This window comes from Marmota monax, unplaced genomic scaffold (assembly GCF_021218885.2).
Source record: "Marmota monax isolate L192 unplaced genomic scaffold, Marmota_monax_Labrador192_F-V1.1 WCK01_AAM20220418_F8-fsc00179, whole genome shotgun sequence".
Lineage (NCBI taxonomy): Eukaryota > Metazoa > Chordata > Mammalia > Rodentia > Sciuridae > Marmota > Marmota monax.
In genome coordinates, this window is record NW_026695200.1 from 1,207,916 (window position 1) to 1,229,941 (window position 22,026).

At 41.2% G+C, this 22,026-nt stretch overlaps 1 protein-coding gene across 1 annotated transcript in view; it reads left to right on the forward strand.

Moving 5' to 3' along the window:
• Window positions 1–8,648, forward strand: part of Oca2 (OCA2 melanosomal transmembrane protein) — a 364,658-nt gene extending 356,010 nt beyond the window's left edge. The window contains exon 24 of the mRNA XM_046428817.1: window positions 8,071–8,648. Coding sequence (XP_046284773.1) covers window positions 8,071–8,158 — 88 coding nt within the window. The 3' untranslated portion in view covers window positions 8,159–8,648. The remainder of the gene's footprint in view (window positions 1–8,070) is intronic.
• Window positions 8,649–22,026: the final 13,378 nt, after the last annotated feature.

Sequence of the window (22,026 nt, forward strand, 5' to 3'; positions counted from 1 at the left end):
GTCTGTTTAGGTTGTCTATATCCTCCTGACTCAATCTGGGCAGATCATATGACTTAAGAAATTTATCGATGCCTTCACTATCTTCTAATTTATTGGAGTATAAGGATTCAAAATAATTTTTGATTATCATCTGTATATCTGAAGTGTCTATTGTGATATTGCCTTTTTCATCCCGTATGCTAGTAATTTGAGTTCTCTCTCTTCTTCTCTTCGCTAGCATGGCTAAGGGTCTGTCGATTTTGTTTATTTTTTCAAAGAACCAACTTTTAGTTTTGTTAATTTTTTCAATTGTTTCTTTTGTTTCAATTTCATTAATTTCAGCTCTGATTTTAATTATTTCTTGCCTTCTACTTCTTTTGCTGTTGTTTTGCTCTTCTTTTTCTAGGATTTTGAGATGAAGTATGAGATCATTTATTTGTTGGTTTTTTCTTTTTTTAAGGAATGAACTCCAAGCAATGAATTTTCCTCTTAGAACTGCTTTCAATGTGTCCCATAGATTCCGATATGTTGTGTCTGTGTTTTCATTAATCTCTAAGAATTTTTTAATTTCCTCCTTGATGTCTTCTATAACCCACTGATCATTCAGTAACCTATTGATCATTCTCCAAGTGATGTATTCTTTTTCCTTCCTTCTTTTATCATTGATTTTCAGTTCCATTCCATTATGATCAGATAGGATGCATGGTATTATCTCTACTCCTTTATATTGTCTAAGAGTTTCCCTGTGACATAATATATGATCTATTTTTGAGAAGGATCCATGTGCTGCTGAGAAAAAAGTGTAACTGCTTGATGTTGGGTGGTATAGTCTATATATGTCAATTAAGTCTAGGTTATTAATTGTGTTATTGAGTTCTATAGTTTCCTTATTCAACTTTTGTTTGGAAGATCTGTCCAGTGGCGAGAGAGGTATGTTGAAGTCTCCCATGATTACTGTATGTTGGTCTATTAGATTCTTGAACTTGAGAAGAGTTTGTTTGATGAACATAGCTGCACCATTGTTTGGGGCATATATATTTATGATTGTTATGTCTTGTTGGTGTATGGTTCCCTTAAGTAGTATGTAGTGTCCCTCTTTATCCCTTTTGATTAACTTGGGCTTGAAATCTATTTTATTTGATATGAGTATGGACACTCCTGCTTGTTTCCGAAGTCCATATGAGTGATATGATTTTTCCCAACCTTTCACCTTCAGCCTATGTATGTCTTTTCCTATCAAATGCATCTCCTGTAGGCAGCATATTGTTGGGTCCTGTTTTGTGATCCATTCTACTAGCCTGTGTCTCTTGATTGGTGAGTTTAAGCCATTAACATTTAGGGTTATTATTGAGATATGGGTTGTTCTTCCAGCCATATTTGTTTATTTATGTTACTAAACATGGTTTGTTTTCCTCTTTGATTATTTTCCCCCCCTTTACTCTCCTACCTCCCACTATTGGTTTTCATTGTTATTTTCCATTTCCTCTTCCTGTAATGTTTTGCCAAGGATGTTTTGAAGAGATGGTTTTCTAGCTGCAAATTCTTTTAACTTTTGTTTATCGTGGAAGGTTTTAATTTCATCTTCCATCCTGAAGCTTAATTTCGCTGGAAACACAATTCTTGGTTAGAACCCATTTTCTTTCAGTGTTTGAAATATGTTTTTCCAGGATCTTCTAGCTTTCAGAGTCTGTGTTGAAAGATCAGCTGTTATCCTGATTGGCTTACCCCTAAATGTAATCTGCTTCCTTTCTCTTGTAGCTTTTAAAATTCTCTCCTTATTCTGTATGTTCGGCATCTTCATTATAATGTGTCTAGGTGTGGGTCTCTTATGATTTTGCACATTCGGCATCCTGTATGCTTCTAGGATTTGGGGTTCTGTCTCATTCTTCAAGTCCGGGAAGTTTTCTCGTATTATTTCATTGAATAGATTGCTCATTCCTTTGGTTTGAAACTCTGTCCCTTCCTGTATCCCAATGACTCTTAAATTTGGTCTCTTGATGTTATCCCATATTTCTTGGATGTTCTGCTCATGGTTTCTTAACAGTCTTGCTGAGCTGTCTATGTTCTTTTCAAGTTGAAATACTTTATCTTCATTGTCTGATGTTCTATCTTCTAAGTGTTCTACTCTGCTGGTAGTATTCTCCATTGAGTTTTTAAGTTGGTTTATTGCTTCCTGCATTTCTAGGATTTCTGTTTGTTTGTTTTTTATAACCTCTATCTCCCTGTATAGTTGATCTTTTGCTTCTTGGATTTGTTTATGTAATTCATTGTTGAAGTGATCTTTCATTGTCTGCTTTTGCTGTCTGATGTCTTCCTTGAGACTCCAGATCATCTGAAGCATGTATATCCTGAATTCTTTATCTGACATTCCATCTGCTGCAGCTATTACCTCTTCTAACGTTGAGTTGAACTGCATTGCTTGTGGTCCTTTCTTTCCTTGTCTCTTCATACTGTTCGCGTTCCTTTCTACTTGGTGAAACTGTTGTGCTATTGAATTTTCCCCCTATATATTTATATTGGTCTTGTATAGTTGCAAAGTCTCCCTCGCAGGTGTGGGCGGTGGCTTGCCCCTCCGCCAATTGGGGCAATGTGCCTACCACGCCGGCAGGCCGCTGGGCCTGCTCTGCCGGTCGGTAGCAGGTCCGCCTACTTTGCAGGCGCAGGCAGCGGCACTGCCCCTCTGCAGGCCTCTGGGGCTGTTCTGCCAGTGGGTCGCAGGTCCGCCTACCTTGCAGGCGCGGGGGGGGGGGGCGGCTCTACCCTTCCTCAGGCCACTGGGCCTGTTCTGTCTGTTGGTTGCAGGTCTGGCCTGTTCTGTTGGTGGTCACAGTTCCGTCTACCTTGCAGGCGCGGGGGGAGGGGGCGGCTCTGCCTCTCAGCAGGCCGCTGCTCCTCTTCTGCCGGTGGGTCTCAGGCCTGCTTAAGCAACTCTTTTAGGGTATGCCTGCTGCTCTTTTGGTTTTACTTCATCTGAGAATGTCTTGACTTTTATTTCATTTCTGAGGACTGTATTAGATGAATATATAAATCTGTGTTGGTAGATCTTATCTTTCAGCAATGGAAAAATGTTGTTCTGCTTCCTGACAGCCTCTGTGGAGTCTGAATGGAAAAAAAATACTGTTTTTATCTATAAGTAAATGTCATTTATCTCTTGTTACTTTTAATTTTTAGTTTTCTTTAGTTGTCAGGTGTTTCAGTTAGCTTTTTTACTGCTGTGACCAAAAGATCTGACAAAAAAGAAATTAGAGGAAGAAAAGTTCATTTGGGGGCTCATGGTTTCAGAGGTCTCAGTCCATAGAACAACCAGGTTCATTGCTCTGGGCCTAAGGCGAGGCAGAACATCATGGCAGAAGAGTGGGGTGGAAAAAAGTGACTCAGGACATCATACCAGGAAGCAGAAAGAAAGAGAGACTCTCCTCATTATGGTCAAAATATATACCCCAAAGGCATGCCCCCAGTGACCTCCCTTCTCCAGCCACACCCCCATCTGCCTTCACTTACCACCAAGTTAATCCTTATCAGGGGATTAATGTACTGATTGGATTAAGGCTCTCATGACCCAATCATTTCACTTCTAAGCCTTCTTGCATTGTCTCACAATGAGCTTTTGGGAGACACTTCATATCTCAACTATAACATCAGGTGCTTGATTATGTTTTAGCTGGGCATAGATTTTTTTTTTGGGGGGGGTCCTGTCCTTTTAAGCGTTTGCTTGGCTTCTTTAATCTTCAAGTTTATATCTTTTACCAAAATTCAGTCATTATTTTTTGAATAGTTTTTCATCTCTTCCTTTTTTCTCCACCCATTTTGAGGCTCTCCTGACATAAATGTTAGATGTTTTTTTTCCTGTTCCGGATCCTTCAAAGTTTGTTTGTTTGTTTGTTTTAACAACCCAGTCTTATTTTTTCTCTGTTGTCCAGATGGACAATTTCTGTTGTGTCTTCGAGTTCACTGATTTGTTTCTTTAATATTCTCTGTAATGTTATTGTGGCCATATTTTTTGTTGTTTTTTTGTCTCATTTTAATTTCTAAAATTTCCATTTGGTTTTCTTTTACTTCTTGAATTTATTTTCTGAGACTTGATTTTTTTCATTTGTTTCAAGTGCGATTGTAGTTGTTTGATGAATAATTCTTATAATGTTTGAGCTCCTGATTGGCTCCTCTGCGGTGATGCTCATTGGACTGTTTCCCTGCCCTTTCAGACCACGGAGCTGCTCATTGGGGGACTTTTTTGGCTCCGCCCACGTGACCCAGCCAATCGGCCTCAAGAGCAGGAGGATTGTGGGAGGTGGAGAGAAGCTTGTGTGGGAGAGAGAGGCTTGGGGAAAGCCGGTGGTGGCAGTTGAGGCTCTGAGGGTTTTTCCTGAGAGACTATTTTGTTTGTCGTGTGTGGTTCTAAAAATAAAGTTAGTTTCTTTTGACAAGTGGCTCCTGATTGTGCCCAGCCAGACTGCGGCAGTGGCCATATTTTTTTTTGTTTTTTTGTCTCATTTTAATTTCTAAAATTTCCATTTGGTTTTCTTTTACTTCTTGAATTTATTTTCTGAGACTTGATTTTTTTCATTTGTTTCAAGTGCGATTGTAGTTGTTTGATGAATAATTCTTATAATGTTTGCTTTGAAACCCATGTCACATAGTTTCAAGATTTATGCAATCTAACTGTTGACATCTGTTGATGGTCTTTTTTCATTCCAGGTGAAACATTCTGTGATACCAAGTATGTTGTTGGTGTTATGTCTGTATCTTATTTAAATCTTCTGTTTTAGCCTGCTTCCTCTGACCCCATGCTGTTGGGAAGGAGTTCATCATCTTGTTACTGCCAGGTACAGTTGCAAGTCCAGGTTCTCTTTTCCCTCTACTGACATTTAAGAGGAAGAGTGAAGCTGTTTTTTTGCTGAGTGAGGTGGATGCTCTGCCCCCCACTAGATCTTCCCTGGTAACATCAGGAGGAGGATCGCATTGTTTTTCTTCTCATGTGACTTCCATAGATCTGCTGACATTGTGGGCTGGAAGGTGGTAAAATCCTGGGCTTCCCTCTTGGTCTCTTCTGAAGTCCCCCAGTGCAAGAAAGAGGACCTCTTCCCTTCCAGGTAGAGTAAAGGTTCATGATTCCCATTTCTCTCCACTGACATCATAGGAGGGGAGCCTCTGAACAGCCTGGGGAAGGTGGAAGTTCTGCTCTCGAACTTGACCTTTGCTGAGGGGATGGAATGCAGCTTTTAAAGAATTTCCTGTGGTATTTGGTTGGAGCCAGGCAGTTATTCTCTAAAAGATTTCTATCTGACTGTGCTGACCTTTCTCTGATCCTTTGGTTAGAGAGAGCAAGCTTTTGTTGTAGCCTTTCTTATTTTAGGGGTCTACTGTCCATTGAGTTTCCCATGGGTGAGCTTCCCACACATGAGGGACATATGAGGGGAAACTCACTGCCATGATAGTCTTCAAGGTCCCAAAGTTCCCAGCTGGTCTGCTTTCTCCCCTTCAAGGTCTTCAGCGCCCTCTTGTGTTTGCCTTATATCTAATGACCAGGCTTGTTAGCTATGCTTGGTGGGAAGGACAAGAAGAACTGCACCTATTTCATCTTTCTCCAGAATTCAAGTCTGTTCTATAGTTTCTGAGAATTAAACAATTATATTCTATTTTCTAGTAAATCTGTATTGGTGTTATTAAATTCTTCACCATCAAATGCATCTTCTGATCCAAAACAGGCACTCCATTCTCACTTTGTGATTTTGTACTAAAACTCTGGTCAGCAGACACTCTGAGGCAGGTGCCTGACTAGGGGATGCTAGCATTTGCTGAGGGCTCATTGATGTGGCCAGACCCTGTTCTAATGAACATGCAATCCTCATAACAACCTTGGTAAGTAGGTACTATTATTACTGCATATTATAGATAAAGAATTTGAATCATGGAGATGTTCAATACTTTCCCCAAATAGGGATTTGGACAAGAGCAGGATTGAAAATAAGAATTCTTAAATTGTATTTTGTGTTACCTATCTATATTTGGGGTATGCATGTAGGGTTTGAAGCTAGAAAAATATCAAAATGTAATCTGTGCTTCTCAGTAGTATTGGTCTTTGCTAAATTTCTTAATATGTCCAAGCTTCATTTTCCCCCATCTCTATGTAAGAGATAATATGAAATGCCTTATTTTGTTTAGAAAATAATAGAAAACATCCACGTCTATGTTTATGTGGTTCTTAGCATATGGCAGATATTCAAACAGTTATTTAGTTTTTCATGGAGTGTCTTCGTTGTTATAATTTATCTATATTCAGAGGGAAGCAGTGTATGTAATAATTAAAAATATGAACATTAGAACTGGCCTGAGAGAGTTTGGATTTTCACACTATATAAAACTAGCCAATGGTCCCGGGCAAGCCAGCTTCCTTCTCCAAATCCCCTCTGTGTGACGATGCCAGATTCAGGAGGTGATAAAGTCAGTGATGGTGCCATGTGAATGCAGAGCTTAGATATTGTAGATGCTTAGATAACAGTGACAGTGATGCTGATGGAACCTAAGTACTTGCACCAATCCCTAGGTGAAGCTCCTTCCAGGGCTGGTGCCATCCCTGAGAAACCAGTGGCTCTCCTTTTCTTCTGCATAGGAGAACGGTTCATGAGGAACTTTCTCTAGGCTTAGGCTTGGGATCCCCAAGAGCAAGGTCCGATTTCTGTGGGATCTATTCCTTGGCAATGTAGATTTTCTTCTGAAACATGGCCAGGTTTCTCAGAGCCCCAGCTGGGAGAGTCAATATTCTCTTGACATTGACCCATTCTACACAATGTGTCATTGTGGAAAGAAGGTGTTTCTTTTCCATGGAGGCTTCTGATGGTGTGTATGATGCCTCATGTTGACCAGATACCACCATAGATTTTGGTTTTTTGACCACGACTGACATTTTGCTAATATGCTTTACAAAAACAAAGTGGATAAATCCATGGACATTTAAATAGCTTTCTTGAAAACTACTTTTTTTTATTAGTTGCTCATGACAATACAATGATCTTGACATAATCATACATTTGAATCAAATGGGGTATAATTTCTCATTTTTCCAAGTGTACAGGTTGCAGGATCAAAGAAACATGTTCACAAGAGAAACTCAGAGCACCCTATTGCTTCTTGAAATATCCAAGTTTGCCCCAGGATTTGAGGAGCCATTTCACTCATGAATGTGATTCCTGTGTTGAATTACAGCTTTGTAGAGAGAACCTTGCTGTGGCTCTTTCTGAATAGCTTCCTCTCATGTCCATGGCCAGGAAATGAAGAGTGTCATAATCCCTATAATTATAATTATCACATACTAGGTTCTTGCTGTTGAACACTAAAGCCTTTTGGAATCAAAACTAGGAGCTTTGCAGGGACTCTCTTTAGTGACAAAGCAAAATTACTCAGTGGCTACAGGGTGTGGATTCCAAACACCGAAGCGGAATCTATGAGAATTTGTAAGTTAAGATAAGAATTTGTGGATATATGTGTGTGCTGGGCAGGGGTGCTCACAATGAGGGGACCTTTCATCTTCTTATGACTGTTTTACATTGGTGCATACCTATTCAGACATCTCACACCTCACCAAATACAGGAGGAAATACCGTTCATCTCTCTTACCTTTCTTAGATGAGAGAAGCCCTTATCTTTCAATCCTATCTCTCAAACTCCCCCAACATTAAGTGTAAGGGGCTTCAGGAGTCAATGGGAATGTGGCCTCTCCAGGAAATCTTTAGAGAAGGATAATTGAAACTTGACACAGCTAAAGGAAACATGCAGAGATGTAAATAGTAGCCCAATACATGACATTGATAGTGTGAGTAGAAGACCCTTTAATCTTGTGAATGAATACACTGAAGCTGCAAATATCCATGACAAAAAATTTTAAGTGGATGGGTTTCAAATAAAATTGCACACACTGGGAGATAGCTAATAGAAGCATGCATCTTCATCATCTAAGCTAAAACTAGTTTAATTTCTAAAAGCAAAAAATAATAATGGTTATATTCTTTGACAGTAACATAATAATAATGAGTCCACATTTCATGGTTCTCACCAGACACTAGATGCCATAACCCATCTCTTTTTGTATTTTAGGTTGGGCTTCCCGATGATGGTGGTGTCCTGCACTGTTGGGATGTGTTATCTCCTTGTTGCTCATGTTGTAGTGGGATGGAATGAATAGATATCCATCAATGGAAGATTAAGGGATACCTGGTCCATCACCAACATCTGTCATAAAACTACCCCAGGACCACTCTTTGGAGAAGAAAAGGTGCTTATTCCGGGATGGTGCTGCATGGAGATGCGCTGGAACAGACCTTTGGCATTCACAAACACACTCTTGATTGAACGAATGCTGGAAAATCATGGTGTTCTCTTTATGCCATTTCTCCCTGAGATGGGGTTGGCAGGGGGACAAAAGTATAGGCAATACAAGGTAACTTACCCAAGTGTCCCCTACTGGAAAATATGTATGTTACAAAAACACTTCTTGCTATCCTGTGTAGAAAAAGACACAAATCCACTCAAAATAGCTTGTGCTATTTAATTGTCACTTCTCCTGAAACTAAAGACAGTTTTTCTTTATGTATTCAATTTTCATGTTAAAATAATCAGCATTCAAATGGTGTGCCCCTGAATATAGATTCTTTCTGGGAAAAAAGCATACCACTTGTAAGGAAACATTTCATCTATTTTTTAAAAAATAAAGTGTTCCTTGACAAAAGGTTTTTGGAATTTATTAGTTTCTTGGGTTTTAAGTAGTTTACATTATGTTACATTTTCATTTTCTCCATTTACATTCTTCTCTGGAGTGTTTAAGTTATCATTTAAAAGTCTAGAAATTTGACTTGCAGAAGATCATAAGTGTCTTTTAAATAACAATTTACATATCTACCAGCCAAGAGTAATAATTTTCCACTTTGAAAGTCAGGCATGCTATTTCCATCAATCACAAAGAAGTGTGGTTGATATACTCAGCTAACCCCTTCCCGTGGGACTCCGATGTTTCAGTCAATGTTTATTAGATGTGGTTCCTTTCTGGACCATTCCATTTGAGTCTGAAATAATGAGAAGAGAGGCAGAGAGAGCCTCTTTAGCTGAGAGAGTGCTTTAGCTTAGGTCTGCTCTGCTCGCCTTCATAAATGCCATGGCTGTGCCCAAGAGGAAGACCTCTTCCTTCGTTTTTGGTTGTCTGTGCCCAAAAACTTGAGATGAAAATGTTTACTGGGAACTCTGCTCAGAAGTAACAATTGTAGAAAATGTCTAACATCAAAAAGTTTAAGATGCTGAGTGCACTAAAAACTGGGAAGTAGGAGACCTTTTTAGTTGCATTTCTGTGGCTGACACCCCCCAGGCATGCGCAAGAGTATGCACTTATGAAGGGCAATCTGCATCCGTTCTAAAAGGTAGGGAGAATTTATGAGAATATACTGTCTGGATTCATGAGTCATCTTTTAATTCCTTGACAGCAAAGGTGACATGTAAAGCCTGTTCTTTCATTTTTTTTATTGATTTTTAAAAAATGGCAGCAGAATGCATTACAATTCTTATTACACATATACACCACAATTTTTCATATCTCTGTATATAAAGTATGTTGACACTCAATTTGTGTCTTCATACTTGTACTTTGGATGATGATGTCTAAAAATTCCACCATCCCTGCTAATCCTCTGCCCCCTCCCTTCCCCTCCCACCCCTCTGCCCTATCTAGAATTCATCTATTCCTCTTATGCTCCCCCTCCCTACCCCACTATGAGTCAGCCTCCTTATATTAGAGAAAACATTCGGCATTTGTTTTGGGGGGGATTGGCTAACTTCACTTAGCATTATCTTCTACAATGTCATCCATTTACCTGCAAATGCCATGATTCTATTCTCTTTTATTGCTGAGTAAAATTCCATTGTGTATATATGCCACATTTTTTTTATCCATTCATCCACTGAAGGGCTTCTAGGTTGGCTCCACAGTTTAGCTATTGTGAATTGTGCTGCTATAAACATTGATGTGGCTGTGTCCCTGTAGTATGCTGTTTTTAATTCCTTCGGGTATAGTCTGAGGAGAGGGATAGCTGGGTCAATTGGTGGTTCCATTCTCAGTTTTCCAAGGAATCTCCATACTGCTTTCCTTATTGGCTGCACCAATTTGCAGTTCCACCAGCAGTGTTTGAGTTTGCCTTTTTCCTCACATCCTCACCAACACTTATTGTTGTTTGTCTTCATAATAGCTGCCATTCTGACTGGAGTGAGATGATATCTTAGAGTAGTTTTGATTTGCATTTCTCTAATTGCTAGAGATGCTGAGAAGTTTTTCATATATTTGTTGATTGATTGTATATCCTCTTCTGAGAAGTGTCTGTTCAGGTCCTTGGCCCAGGGATATAGCTCAGTCGGTAGAGTGTTTGCCTTGCATGCATAAGGTCCTATGTTCAATTCCCAGCACCACCAAAAAAAAAAAAAAAAAACCAGCAAAACTTGTTCTTATTTTAAAATGTGGTCTCAGATGACACCCCAGGGATCCATCTGTGTGCCACTGACCTTGCGCTCTGTAGAAGACCCCCCTGCCCCACCATGTTTGTCAGTGCAGGGAAGAGCTTCCCAGCTCCGTGTCGTCTTTACTTGGCCTCTTGGAAGCTTAGATCCCCTGACACCCTTTCACTAAAGGCATTGTGCCCCCCTCTGCCCTACATGTTTTCTGCCTAGAGGTGACACTGATGTCTCCCTTGCACCTTGTGCTGCCTACAGGTCACGTCTGTTCTTTCAGCGCTCCTCTCCTTTAAAAACTCGAGCCCTTCTCTCCACCTCCTGCCTCTCCACACTCTTCAGTTGTCCCTTCTCATTCTCCAAGGCCTTAGCTCACGGCTCATTTCTCCCCTGTTACTCCTCATACCCCTTCAGACTTCCCTAACAAGCAAATATTTGATTTCTGTGACTCGCACCAACTTCCTTGTATTCGATCTCTCTATCACACCCTGATCTTGGTCCCTAGTACCTGCATTTTGAGTCCTTCATCTCAGGTCTCTCTCTCTCTGATACCTCCATACTTCTGGCCTTTTACTCAGGTAACCTTGAGGGTGTCCCCCAAGGGTTCACGTGCTGGAAGCTTGGTTCTCAGCTTGGCAATGCCGGAGGGCAGTAGAACCTTTCACAGGCGGGGCCCATAGGGACCTGGTGAGGTAACTGGAGCCATTGCCTTCTGTGTAGGCAGGAAGCTGTGGGAATTGAGAGTCTTATCCTTCCCTCCCTCCCTGTGATTTCTCTCAGTTCTCACATTGGCTGAAGCAACCGGAAGCTAGAGGGCAAAAGGAAGTGTTAACACTGTCCATACAGGTCAGCATATCTGGACTGAGAGCAGGAAGACCAGGATGGAAGTGGGTCTGGAGGACAGATGGAAGATACTCAGCTCCATCCACTGTTTTTGCTCCTCAGCCAAGGAAAGGCTCACTTCTGAATAAAGGAGACATTGAAATTGTCAACGGCTTTCCTGTCATTAGGAGGTGACAAAAGCTTGTCCATACTCCCTCCTGATCCTTTCTCCAGAATTAGTAAGGGGAAAAATCCAATGCATATGAAATCCTGTTTCATGATGATTTTAAGACAACATTGGAGGAACAACTCATGGCTTTGCTATGGCAGTTGGACTCTCACAAACCAGTGGTCCTTGTAGTTTTCCTGACCCCTCATCACAAACTCCTAAAAGTCACAGGGACCACGAGAACACATTTGCATAGTCTGAAGTTACCATGAGAATTCAGAAGAGGGTAAATCTGCCCCTCTGTTCTACATGAGGATTCTGTCCTGCTTGAACTGACATTAGTGGGGTATACTTTGGACATAGGGCCATCCACGGGTGTGGGATGAGGGAGAGAGGTGGAAAAGCTGCAGAATCAGCCACTCAGGGATTTGAGTTACTTCCTACTGCAATTTGTGTATATCTTCTAGACCTATTCAGATAGGTCTGGTCTGACAAACTTCATAGCCAAAGATCAATGTGTATGTCCAATTTGATGATTCAGTGGCTCAGTGTGTTAGTCAGCTTTGTGTCACTATGACAAATTACCGGAGATAAGCAACTTAAAAGGAGAAAAGATTTACTTTGGTTAATGGTTTCAGTCTGTGGTAGTTTGCTGGCTTCCTCACTGTTGGGCCAATGGTGAGGCAGAATATTATGGCAGAGTTATTTCTATAAAAAATGACCTACAGAGCAGGCATTCCTCACACCAGGAATGTAGTTCTCTCCTTTCCCCAATAAGTACCAAGCTTGCCTGCTCACTAAATGGGCTTTATGATACCAGATCCCTAATAAGAGAATTTTAGCCTGCTTCATGAACCTTGGGCTGAACATGTCCAGACCTGGCTGTTAAGAATCAAAATATCATTATTGACAGCTTCCTATCTTTTAACAGAATAGCCTTGTTTACAATTCTGAACACTGACTACCATTTCTGACTTTTACTTTTTCTTTGCAACATTTACTGTGCTTTATATTATCAAAATTCCCTACAACAGGGCTCCTGAGCCTGTGTGACTATCCCCAGTGTGTCTCCCTGTGCTGTGTCCCATGGTGGGGGACTTACTAAGTCTGTCCCTTGTGCCAGACGACTCTCTAGGCATCTGGCCTGATGGTGTTTATCTTCAAGGGAAGGAGAGAGACAATTGTAGTAGTGTGTCAGGGAGTGTTGAGTTCTGGAAGTGCCCTCAGCCCTTGTAGATGGGAACAGCCATGCTGAGATATCAAGCAAGGGATCCAAGTAGAAGACACCTGGAGAAAGAACAAGCTCAGCAGAGTACTGGGACCTTAGAGGTGGTTACATGGTGGACATCAGTGTGGCATGAGCAGGATGATCCTGTGGATTGCCCTGTAAGTCAAGAATATTTGTTGACTGGAAGAAAAAGCAAGAGAAATGAACAAAGAGTGTGGAAGGAAGCTATTACACCTCAGATGTCCAAGAGACGCTCTGCTGCCTCCATTGATGTACTGAGGACAAAAGTTAGATGAGAAAGGAGGACTTTATTTCTGCTACTACAATAGGGAGAGCACCCAGATCTCGGGATCAGAGTGTCCTAGGAGAGTGGTTTTGCCTTGATCTTTTATAGGGAACATCAAAAACTTGCATCTACTGTTGGGGTTGTTTTGCTAAAGGGGAAGTCTCAGTCATCTGAACATGAAATGATTTCCTCTGCAGTTAACTAGTTTCAGGGGGACTAGAATTCCAACCTTAGCTAATCCATCAGAGGGACAGTTTTAATTTGAGTTAATCAATCATCAGTCCAACAATGGGATGTCTGAGGGTGTGCATTCGGGCCTTGCCAGCTGCAATTGTGTAAACATGAAACCTCTGGTCATCCTGTTTCAATAGAACAACATTCAAGAAAACCCATTCAGCCATTCAGAATAACTAAATATGCAAAGCAAATTTTTACTGGCACCTTAAGAGAAAGAGCGAGCCAAGGCAAAACTTACTGCAAAACTTGTACAAATTAAATCCTTTTGTCCACATCCCTCTCCCCTTCACCAGCACTGCTGTCTGGCCCATTGTCTCTTCTCTTCAGGACCCAAAGCTCTCCACCCTCAGCTTCTCAGCCTGTTCCTTCTCCACCTCCTCCAGCCTTCCGGCTTCTGTCTTCTACACCCCTGTCAGCGCTAGAGTTTGGATCTGGGTGTGCCCCAGAGGTCATGTACTGAAGATTTAGTCTCAAGCCTGTGCTATTAGGAGGTAGTGGAGCCTTTAAGAACTGGGGCCTAAAAGACATTAGGTACTTGGGAGTATGTTCTTGAAGGGGATATTGGGACCCCAGCCCCTTCCTCTCTCCCTCTTCCACCTCACACTTGCCATGGGGTAAGCAGCTTCTAAGCTTTCCCTTCATGATGTACTGCCTCATTTCAGGCCCACAGACAGTGGGCCAAGGTGTCCACAGGCAGAAATCTCTGCCATAGTGAATCAAAAATAATCACTTTGTCCTTAAGTTGTTATCTCAGGTATTTTGTCACAGTGTCAGAAAGCTGAATAACACACCAGTCTTCAGGTTCAATGTAAAATTCCCACAAAGCCTGCCTTTGCTTATGTCAGCCTTCCTTATCTGCAGTTTCCACAACCACCGATTTAACCAACCGAGGATTGAAACTATTAAGAAAAAACTGTCAGTACTGAACATGTATAGACTCTTTTTTCCCTTGTCATTATTCCTTAAATAATTCAGCATAACAACAATTTACATAGCACTTATGTGGGTATAGATTATTATAAGTAACCTAGAGATAATTTAAAGTATGGGGGATATATGTATGTAATAGGCAAATACTATGTCATTTTATATATATAAGGGCTTTATCATCCAGGATTTGAGGGTCTGTTCAGAGTCCCAGAGCAAATCTCCTGAAGATACTGAGGGACAACTTTAAATTCTGCTGCTCCTTTTCATGCTTTATTTTAATGAATTAATCAATTTATTAAAAGGCTACTGTCTTCCTCCCAGCCCCACCCTGAGCAATGCAAACAGTCTTGGATGACCAGGGGAAGGAGAGGGGGCCATAGAACGACCACATCTTACTCATTGTTTTTAATTGTTTTGCCTGTAATCACTAACATTTCTTTGGTAAAATGAGCACTAAAATAAGGGGCAAAGGTTCTACATGAACAGGTCCTGCCAGTCGCAGGGAGACTGATCTTTGCTGACCTTTAATTTCTTTCTCATACTCTTTTTTATGGATCCTGCAGTGGTAGCAAATCAATGAGAACTTTCACAGAGGGAAATAGATTTTAGGGAAACATCTGTTAGAGGGAAGCAGCTGCTAAGGATCAGAAGCCGAGATACAGCTGGATGTGGTGGTCTGCAGTGTGCTCTGGCTGGACCAGGTGAGGGTTGGGGACTGCAATGTCTCCAGGGAGCTGGTGTGCCAGAGTTTGGGGACTCAATCTCTTTCCCCTATGTGGCTGATGGAATTCCTTTGCTGGTGCTAACAGGATATAAGTTGTGCCTGAAAAACAGAGAGTTTTGATGAAATGCAGTTTCTGTATCATACTGAGACTCCTGGCCTATGGACAGCAGGAATTTAGTGGCTGACCTCACCAAGTTCTGGTCTCTTGGGCCCCTATTGTGTTTCCAAATCTCACACTTGGGTGGGCCATGTGTGACCTGAACAGATTCATGTCCAGGAGTGCCACAGTACACTGGTGTTGCTCTAGAATAAGCTTCATGGTGAGATGAGGGGGAGCAGAAGCTGAAACTCTGGCTGAAAGATTGAGGGGCGCTCTGCTTTGGTGCTCAGAAAACAGGGAACATGGCCACTGAGAAGCATATGGTTTTTTTAGAATTCTAGCTGACCCTCCACATGGCAGTCTGAAGTTGACTGGAATAAAACCTGCCCCTGCCCCTTTCTCAGGAGCATGGCCAAATGTCACTGTCCCTCACTTTACTTTCTGCAGCCATCACCAGTGCAATTCTGGTTCTGTCTGATACTCATGACCAGGGCAGAAGGGCATTTATGTTGTACTGATTTCCTCTGCTAATGCTGGGCAGGTGTGCCGGAATGCAGCCCCAGTTGGTGGAATAGTCTGCTTCCCTTCAGAAGCCTTTGATAAAGATGCTTCCATGTGCTAGGGTACCAGGACACTCCATCCCCGGCCCGTGCATGCTGAGAGATAAGCAGTAATAGGTAGCAGAAGACGCAGACCTGCAGAGACAACCAAGGGAGCCTTTCAGAATGTCTACCCTGATGGCATTTTATGCTGTGAAAGAATTTAAAAAGAACTTTCTAATTAAGTGCCTAATCTAATTCACAGCCTCATGAGGTATGTACAGGAGAAGCAGGAGACAGCCTTTGCCCCCCCCCCCCAGGGGCTTTCATTACGCATTGAATATTTCATCATTTTCTTCCACCTCTATCACTCCCTGAGGCTGCAACCATGTGTGCCGCCAGGCTCTTTAATCCAGGCAGACTTCTCAGAGGGCCTTGCATTTGGTAAGACCCTCATAAAATTGTCTATGAACTAAATCCATCATTGCAGAATTTATTATGTGTATACAGAGAGTTTTAGATGCCTGAAAGGATTCTTTTGGTGGCAAGGCCAGATTAGAAGCCCATTTGATTCGAGCAGTTCTCTGTTTTGCTCTCTTGCCTGTCCTCTCTGTTTTGTCCTGCTTTCTTTTGCAGATGATGTGTGGAAAGCTTTAAAGGCACATGGCTGGGTTCTGTGTCATCCATTGGACATAGTCATCTTGGTCTCCATCAGGTCATCCTGTCACTTCCTTCTCTCTGGGTGCAGCCTGGGGTGGGACCCATGGGGTTAGATGTGGTCAGCTCTTTTTCCTTCCACAGAGCTCTGTGCTCCTGCCCATGTGCAGTTCAGTCTGGTCTGGTTTGATGTTTGGACAAATGTGTTGAAGATTGACCTTTCCCCAGGCATCCTTTTGGTTTCACGGCTTCATGGCTGCTGTGTAATTTATCAGTTTCATGCTGTACAACAGTTGAGAATGATCTTTAACTAGCAATCTGTAGCCCAAGAGGTCAGCATCTTTCCTTTTCCATCCCCTCTCTGCATTGGAAATGTTGGGTGCTCTCCTGCCTTCACCATCTTGAGCTCAGGTAGGCAGCCTGCGTGCTCTCTTCTGTCACCTCTCCTTAGGCCCAACACGGTGCTCTTTTCTTAGTGGATACTGAGTGTGTGTTGGTGACCAGAACCCATCACCTGCCTCCAAGCACAGGCATATCTTCAACAGCCCAGATAAGTCATTAAGGTTGTGTTTCTTAAAATCATCACTTTCAGCAAAGGGAAAGTCCAGAGCAAAACGTTTAAATCATTGTCTATCTGTCAGGTCCCTTGGAAAAAGCAGCTTGGTTAAGATGCTTCTGTTTTTGCTCTGAGCTGTTTTGCATGATGCTTAATATTAATCACATAACAGTAATGAGCAATATGGTATTCAGAACAATTTAGATGACACATTTAAATACAAGTAATTTAGAACAATTCATAGGGACCCTGATATACTTTCCCTGATCTGTGTTCCTGCAAACAGAAATGGTTAAGGAGCTGCCCACCTGCCCCACCCACCCTTCTGTTTCCCAGGAAAGAGATTACTGCAATGAATCACCTTTTCCATGTATTTAGATAAGAACAAGCTGACCACTTGTTTACCTGGTTTAATACCAGATCCTTGGAAATGGTGAGCTGCAATTGCCCCTATCAATTTGGACAAAGTGTCCACTGACTTGACTTAACCAAACTGTGGTACAGCTCTTTCCCTTCCTCTGATGCAGAATCACCCTCCTTCATCCCTATCCAAGAACATTTCCTGCTCAGCTGTGAAGTCATGACATCAATCCACACTTCTCCCCACACCTTGTTCCTTCAGGCTTGGGATCTAGCTTAGTCGTAGAGTGCTTGTCTAATTTGTGCAAGGCTCTGGGCTTGAAAATCCATAACTTCCTTTCCCCCAAATCCTTTTTTTCCTGCCCTTGGAGATGTTTATAGATCTGTTAGTCAGATCTGTTCCTTTATGGCAAAAGTCCCCTCCCTAAATGACAATAATCCTTTGGGTAAGGTCTTTCCCTATGTAAGTTTGAGTTTGTTTTTAAATGAGCAGTAGAAATCTTCTATGTATGTAAGGGATTTGTTTCTCAAATATTTTCATTTTGAAGAATTTGGCTGATGAAGTACTAATTATATTTTCCATAACCTAAAACAGGGACTTTATTTTCTTGGTGCAGGTCAGAGTTCTGACTTGAATAGGTTTGAGATAACAGTTGTGCTGTGCCTGAAAACTTTGCCTTCTCTCCCCACCTGCTGGCAACCACTGTTCTGGAAATGCTGTTTAGGCTGGAGATGCCCATTTCTTCCATAGCTACTTACTATTATTTGGATCAATGATGGAGTTCAAGCCCTCTTCTGGATCCTCTGCATTGGGATTTCCAGTGGGGTGGAGCCCCATGGGATGAGAACAGGAGGTTCTTTCAGACCTGCTGGTTTTATGGGGACCAAGATGTGGAGAGTGCATCATGCCTTGGCTAACTGCATCCCAGCCTTTGCCTTGAGTCCCGCTCTGCCAAGCAGCCAGGGAGGAGAGCTCACTGATTCTTCAGATAGGCTCTGAATTAATCTGCTGATTCCACTCATCATAACTAGGATCTGGTAAGAATTTGTTCATCTGTTTGTCCTCTCCATGAGGCATGATCCTAGAAAGCAAGGGCCACACATTGCTCAGCTTTACTCCTCAGCCCTTGGCAAAATGCCCAGCGCATACTCTGCACTGCCTGGAATCTGTTAACTCAGTTGTTGACTTGGATTAGATCTCCCTCCACCTCCCCTTCTCTCCTAGTGGAGAAGATAACCAAGTGACAGTCTGATGGACAGCCTTTTGTAGCTCTGTGAGAGGAGAGGTGTGCTGATCCATGTACAGTCATATTATCGCTGCCTCTCCAAGGAGCAATTTAAGCTTGGAGATAATCCTTAGGCACTGCCCATCCCCACACCGGTAGGATGAGCAGGCTGCACAGGGTCCTGTGCCATTTCTGTCAACGAGTCTCATGAATACAAAAATCAAAGGGTATCCTTCCACTCAGGAGAAGTTCAAACAGAGGAAACGAATCCATGGTGTTAGGAAGTCAGTGGCTTCCAGAAGGCCTGATAGAGGAAACTGGGCTTCTGGGTAGTGAGATGTTTGTGAAAATTCATCAAGCCATGTATTATTTTCTCTACGCATACCATACATCTATACAAAAGGTTCAGTTTTAAATATTAAGTCAACAGGGCTCAACATCTGATCGTCATACAAATCTGGAAGAAGAGTTAAGAAGTGTGTGTCTCTATTCTGCATTAAGGCACAGAAACAAAAGAGCATGTCTCAGGTGGAATCAGTGGCAGATATGGAATAAAGCAAGGTCCCCAGCATTTTCAATGCACAGAACCTCTTCCACCTTCCCCTGTCTACTTCAAGTTGCTCTTTCAGGTTTAGATGCCATTGCCATAAGGGACAAGAGATAGTAAATCCTAGAAATAGATATAAAGGGTAATTCCTTAGACTTGCTATCCTGCACCCCCCCTTTAAGGAAAAGACTAAAAAAGAGAGTGATCTTGTGATTCATTCAACTCCCACACTACACAATCCCATTGGCAGAATATGAGATTCCACTTGTTCTGCATCCTCAGGGCCGTGTGGTGTTGTTAGTGTTTTGTTAATAGACTTCCTGACATTCTGGTGGATGGGTAATGATTCTTCACCGTGGTTTTAATTTGCATTTTCCTGATGACTAATGATGTTGAGCACATCCTCTTCTGTAAAGTGTCTGTTCAAGCCTTTTGTCCGTTCTCCTATTATTGTCTTTTCTGTTCTAACTTGCAGAACTTCTCTAAGTGCTCTGCATCCAAGTCCTCTCTTGATACATGGTTTATCTTGTCTGCTCTATGATTGCCTTGTTACTCTTTTAAAGACATATTTGAATATAACACAAGTTCCTAATTATAATGCAATCCAATTTGTGAATTTTTTTCTTAGTAAGAAATCAAAAACATAGTTTCTCAATATCTTATAGATACTGTTTTTTTTTTTCTTTTTACCTTTTGTGTTTAGTGGCATGATCCACCCAGAATTGTTTATGTATATGGTGTGAGTAGGAGTCAAGGTAACTTTTTAAAATTTCACTAGTGTTTGTTTGACTTTTTCTTAAAAAGACTGTCTTTTCTATTTCTGAACCATTTTGTTATTGATATATGTTTCTACCATAGAATATCCTTGTTTTAATTATTGTAGCTTTATAATGATTCCTGATTTGCTGAAGAATCCTTCTTTCTCAAGGTTGTCTTGATTATTTATTTGCCTTTTACATTTTCATAAATAAATGTCATATATAAATTTTAAATATTCTTTATTAATTTCCACAAAAATACCTGCTGTGATTTTGATTGGAATTCTATTGAAATTACAAATAAATTTAGGAAGAATTGAGTGCATGAGCATTATATATTGCTTCCTTTATTTAGGCTTTCTTTAATTTTTCTGAGTAATGACTGGTAAGGTTTTTTGTGGAGAAGTCTTACATTTCATTATAGTCTGGGTCTGGAGTGTTCCCCAAAGGCTCATGTGTTGAAGGCTTTATCACTAGCTGGTGGTGCTATTGGGAGGTGGTGAAAACTAGGAGGTGGGTGTAGTTGGAGGAAGCAGGTGGTGGTGGTGGGGAGGTCCCCTTAAAGGGTATATTTTGTTTCTGGTTTCTCTATCTCTCTGCATTCTGACTACCATGGAGTAAGTGAGTAGCTTTCCTCCATCAGGCCCTTCTGCCATGATGTACTGCCTCACTACAGGCCCAGAAACCATCTGAACATGTAAGACAGACAAAAATCTTTTCACTTTTTAAGTTGTTTATGCCATGTATTTTGTCACAGGGACAGAAAGCTGACTAACACACATACCTTTCATGAAATTTATTTCTAATAATTTGGTGTTCTTTGAAGTTATTGCAAATATTATCCTTCCAAACTTTCCTCTTCTAATTATTACTGATGTGAAGAAAAGTAATTGATTTTTTTGTTGACCTTTTATATGGCAACTTTGCTAGATTTAATAAATAATTCTGATAATGTATCTGAATGAACTCTTGGATTTTCTACATAAATATGCTTACAAATGATGGCATTTTAAAAGTTTCTTTCTTGCCAATGTTATTTTCTTATTCCATTTCTCCTGTGGGTGACTGGTCAGGACAAGGCATTCCTATCTCTTTTCTGAATTCAGGAGAAAGTTTTCAATATTTTATGATTAAATATATAAATATATTTTCTGTATCTTTAACCGATAAGGAAATTCTTTCTGGGGAAGATTTCACAGCATGTGGGAACTTGCTCCCTGTTTTCCTTGGGGACACCTGAAGTCATTATTTCTCTATCCCAACCAGACGTCCACATAATTATGCTGGCGGGATCTGCTAATTGGAAGATAACCAGGAAGAGGAGATGGTTTAGCTACTGTTATGTAATAAGTTCTTATGTAAGAATGCTTTCAACAGATAGACCTGCTTTTTACCTTCCTAGCCCCCCTTTTAAATCTCCCATGAGGCCCTGAAAACTCCACTCTGCTTCTCTGCCTCTCAGCCATTCTCTTCCACTTCCTGGTCCTGCTTTTCAGATTCCAATTTAGAATCTACAAATGAATTATGGTAAAAGTACAAGGAAGTCCTGGCCTCACCCTGTATACCTCCCCCTTCTTTGGGGATTCAGGTCTCTTGAATTTTTGTTTTCTAATGGTTTTCAACAGAAATGTTTTTTCCATCTTTTACATTGTTCCTCAGGAAAGAGTTCTTCAGAAACCTTATAATCTGCCATTGTAAGAAGCAGAAATAAATTCTTCTGAAGTGCAAATTTTAACAAATTAATTAAAAAATGGTTAATTTAACATTTTATTGATATGATACGTACATTTAAAACTTTATTAGACCTAAAAAGAGCATACTACAAGGCACACAGCTACATCAATGTTCATAGCAGCACAATTCACAATAGCTAGACTGTGGAACCAACCTAGATGCCCTTCGATAGATGAATGGATAAAAAAAAATGTGGCATTTATACACAATGGAATATTACTCAGCACTAAAAAAAATAACAAAATCATGGCATTTGCAGGGAAATGGATGGCATTAGAGCAGATTATGCTAAGTGAAGTTAACCAATCCCTAAAAAACAAAAGCCGAATGTCTTCTCTGATATAAGGGAGGTGATTCAAAACAGAGTAGGAAGGAAGAGCATGAGAAGAAAATTACTACTAAACAGGGAAGAGAGGTGGGAGGGAGAAGGGGAATTGCACGGAAGATGGAAGGAGACCCTCATCCTTATACAAAATACATATATGATGGTGTGAGGGGGAAGGAAAAAAACAGAGAGAGAAATGTGTCACAGTAGATTGGGTAGAGAGAGATGATGGGAGGGGAGGGGAGGGGAGGTGGGATAGGGAGGGCAGCAGAATGCAACAGACACTAGTATTGCTGTAGGTATATACTATATACGTGGCTGTATAACCAATGTGATCCTGCAATCTGTACATGTGGAAAAATGAGAA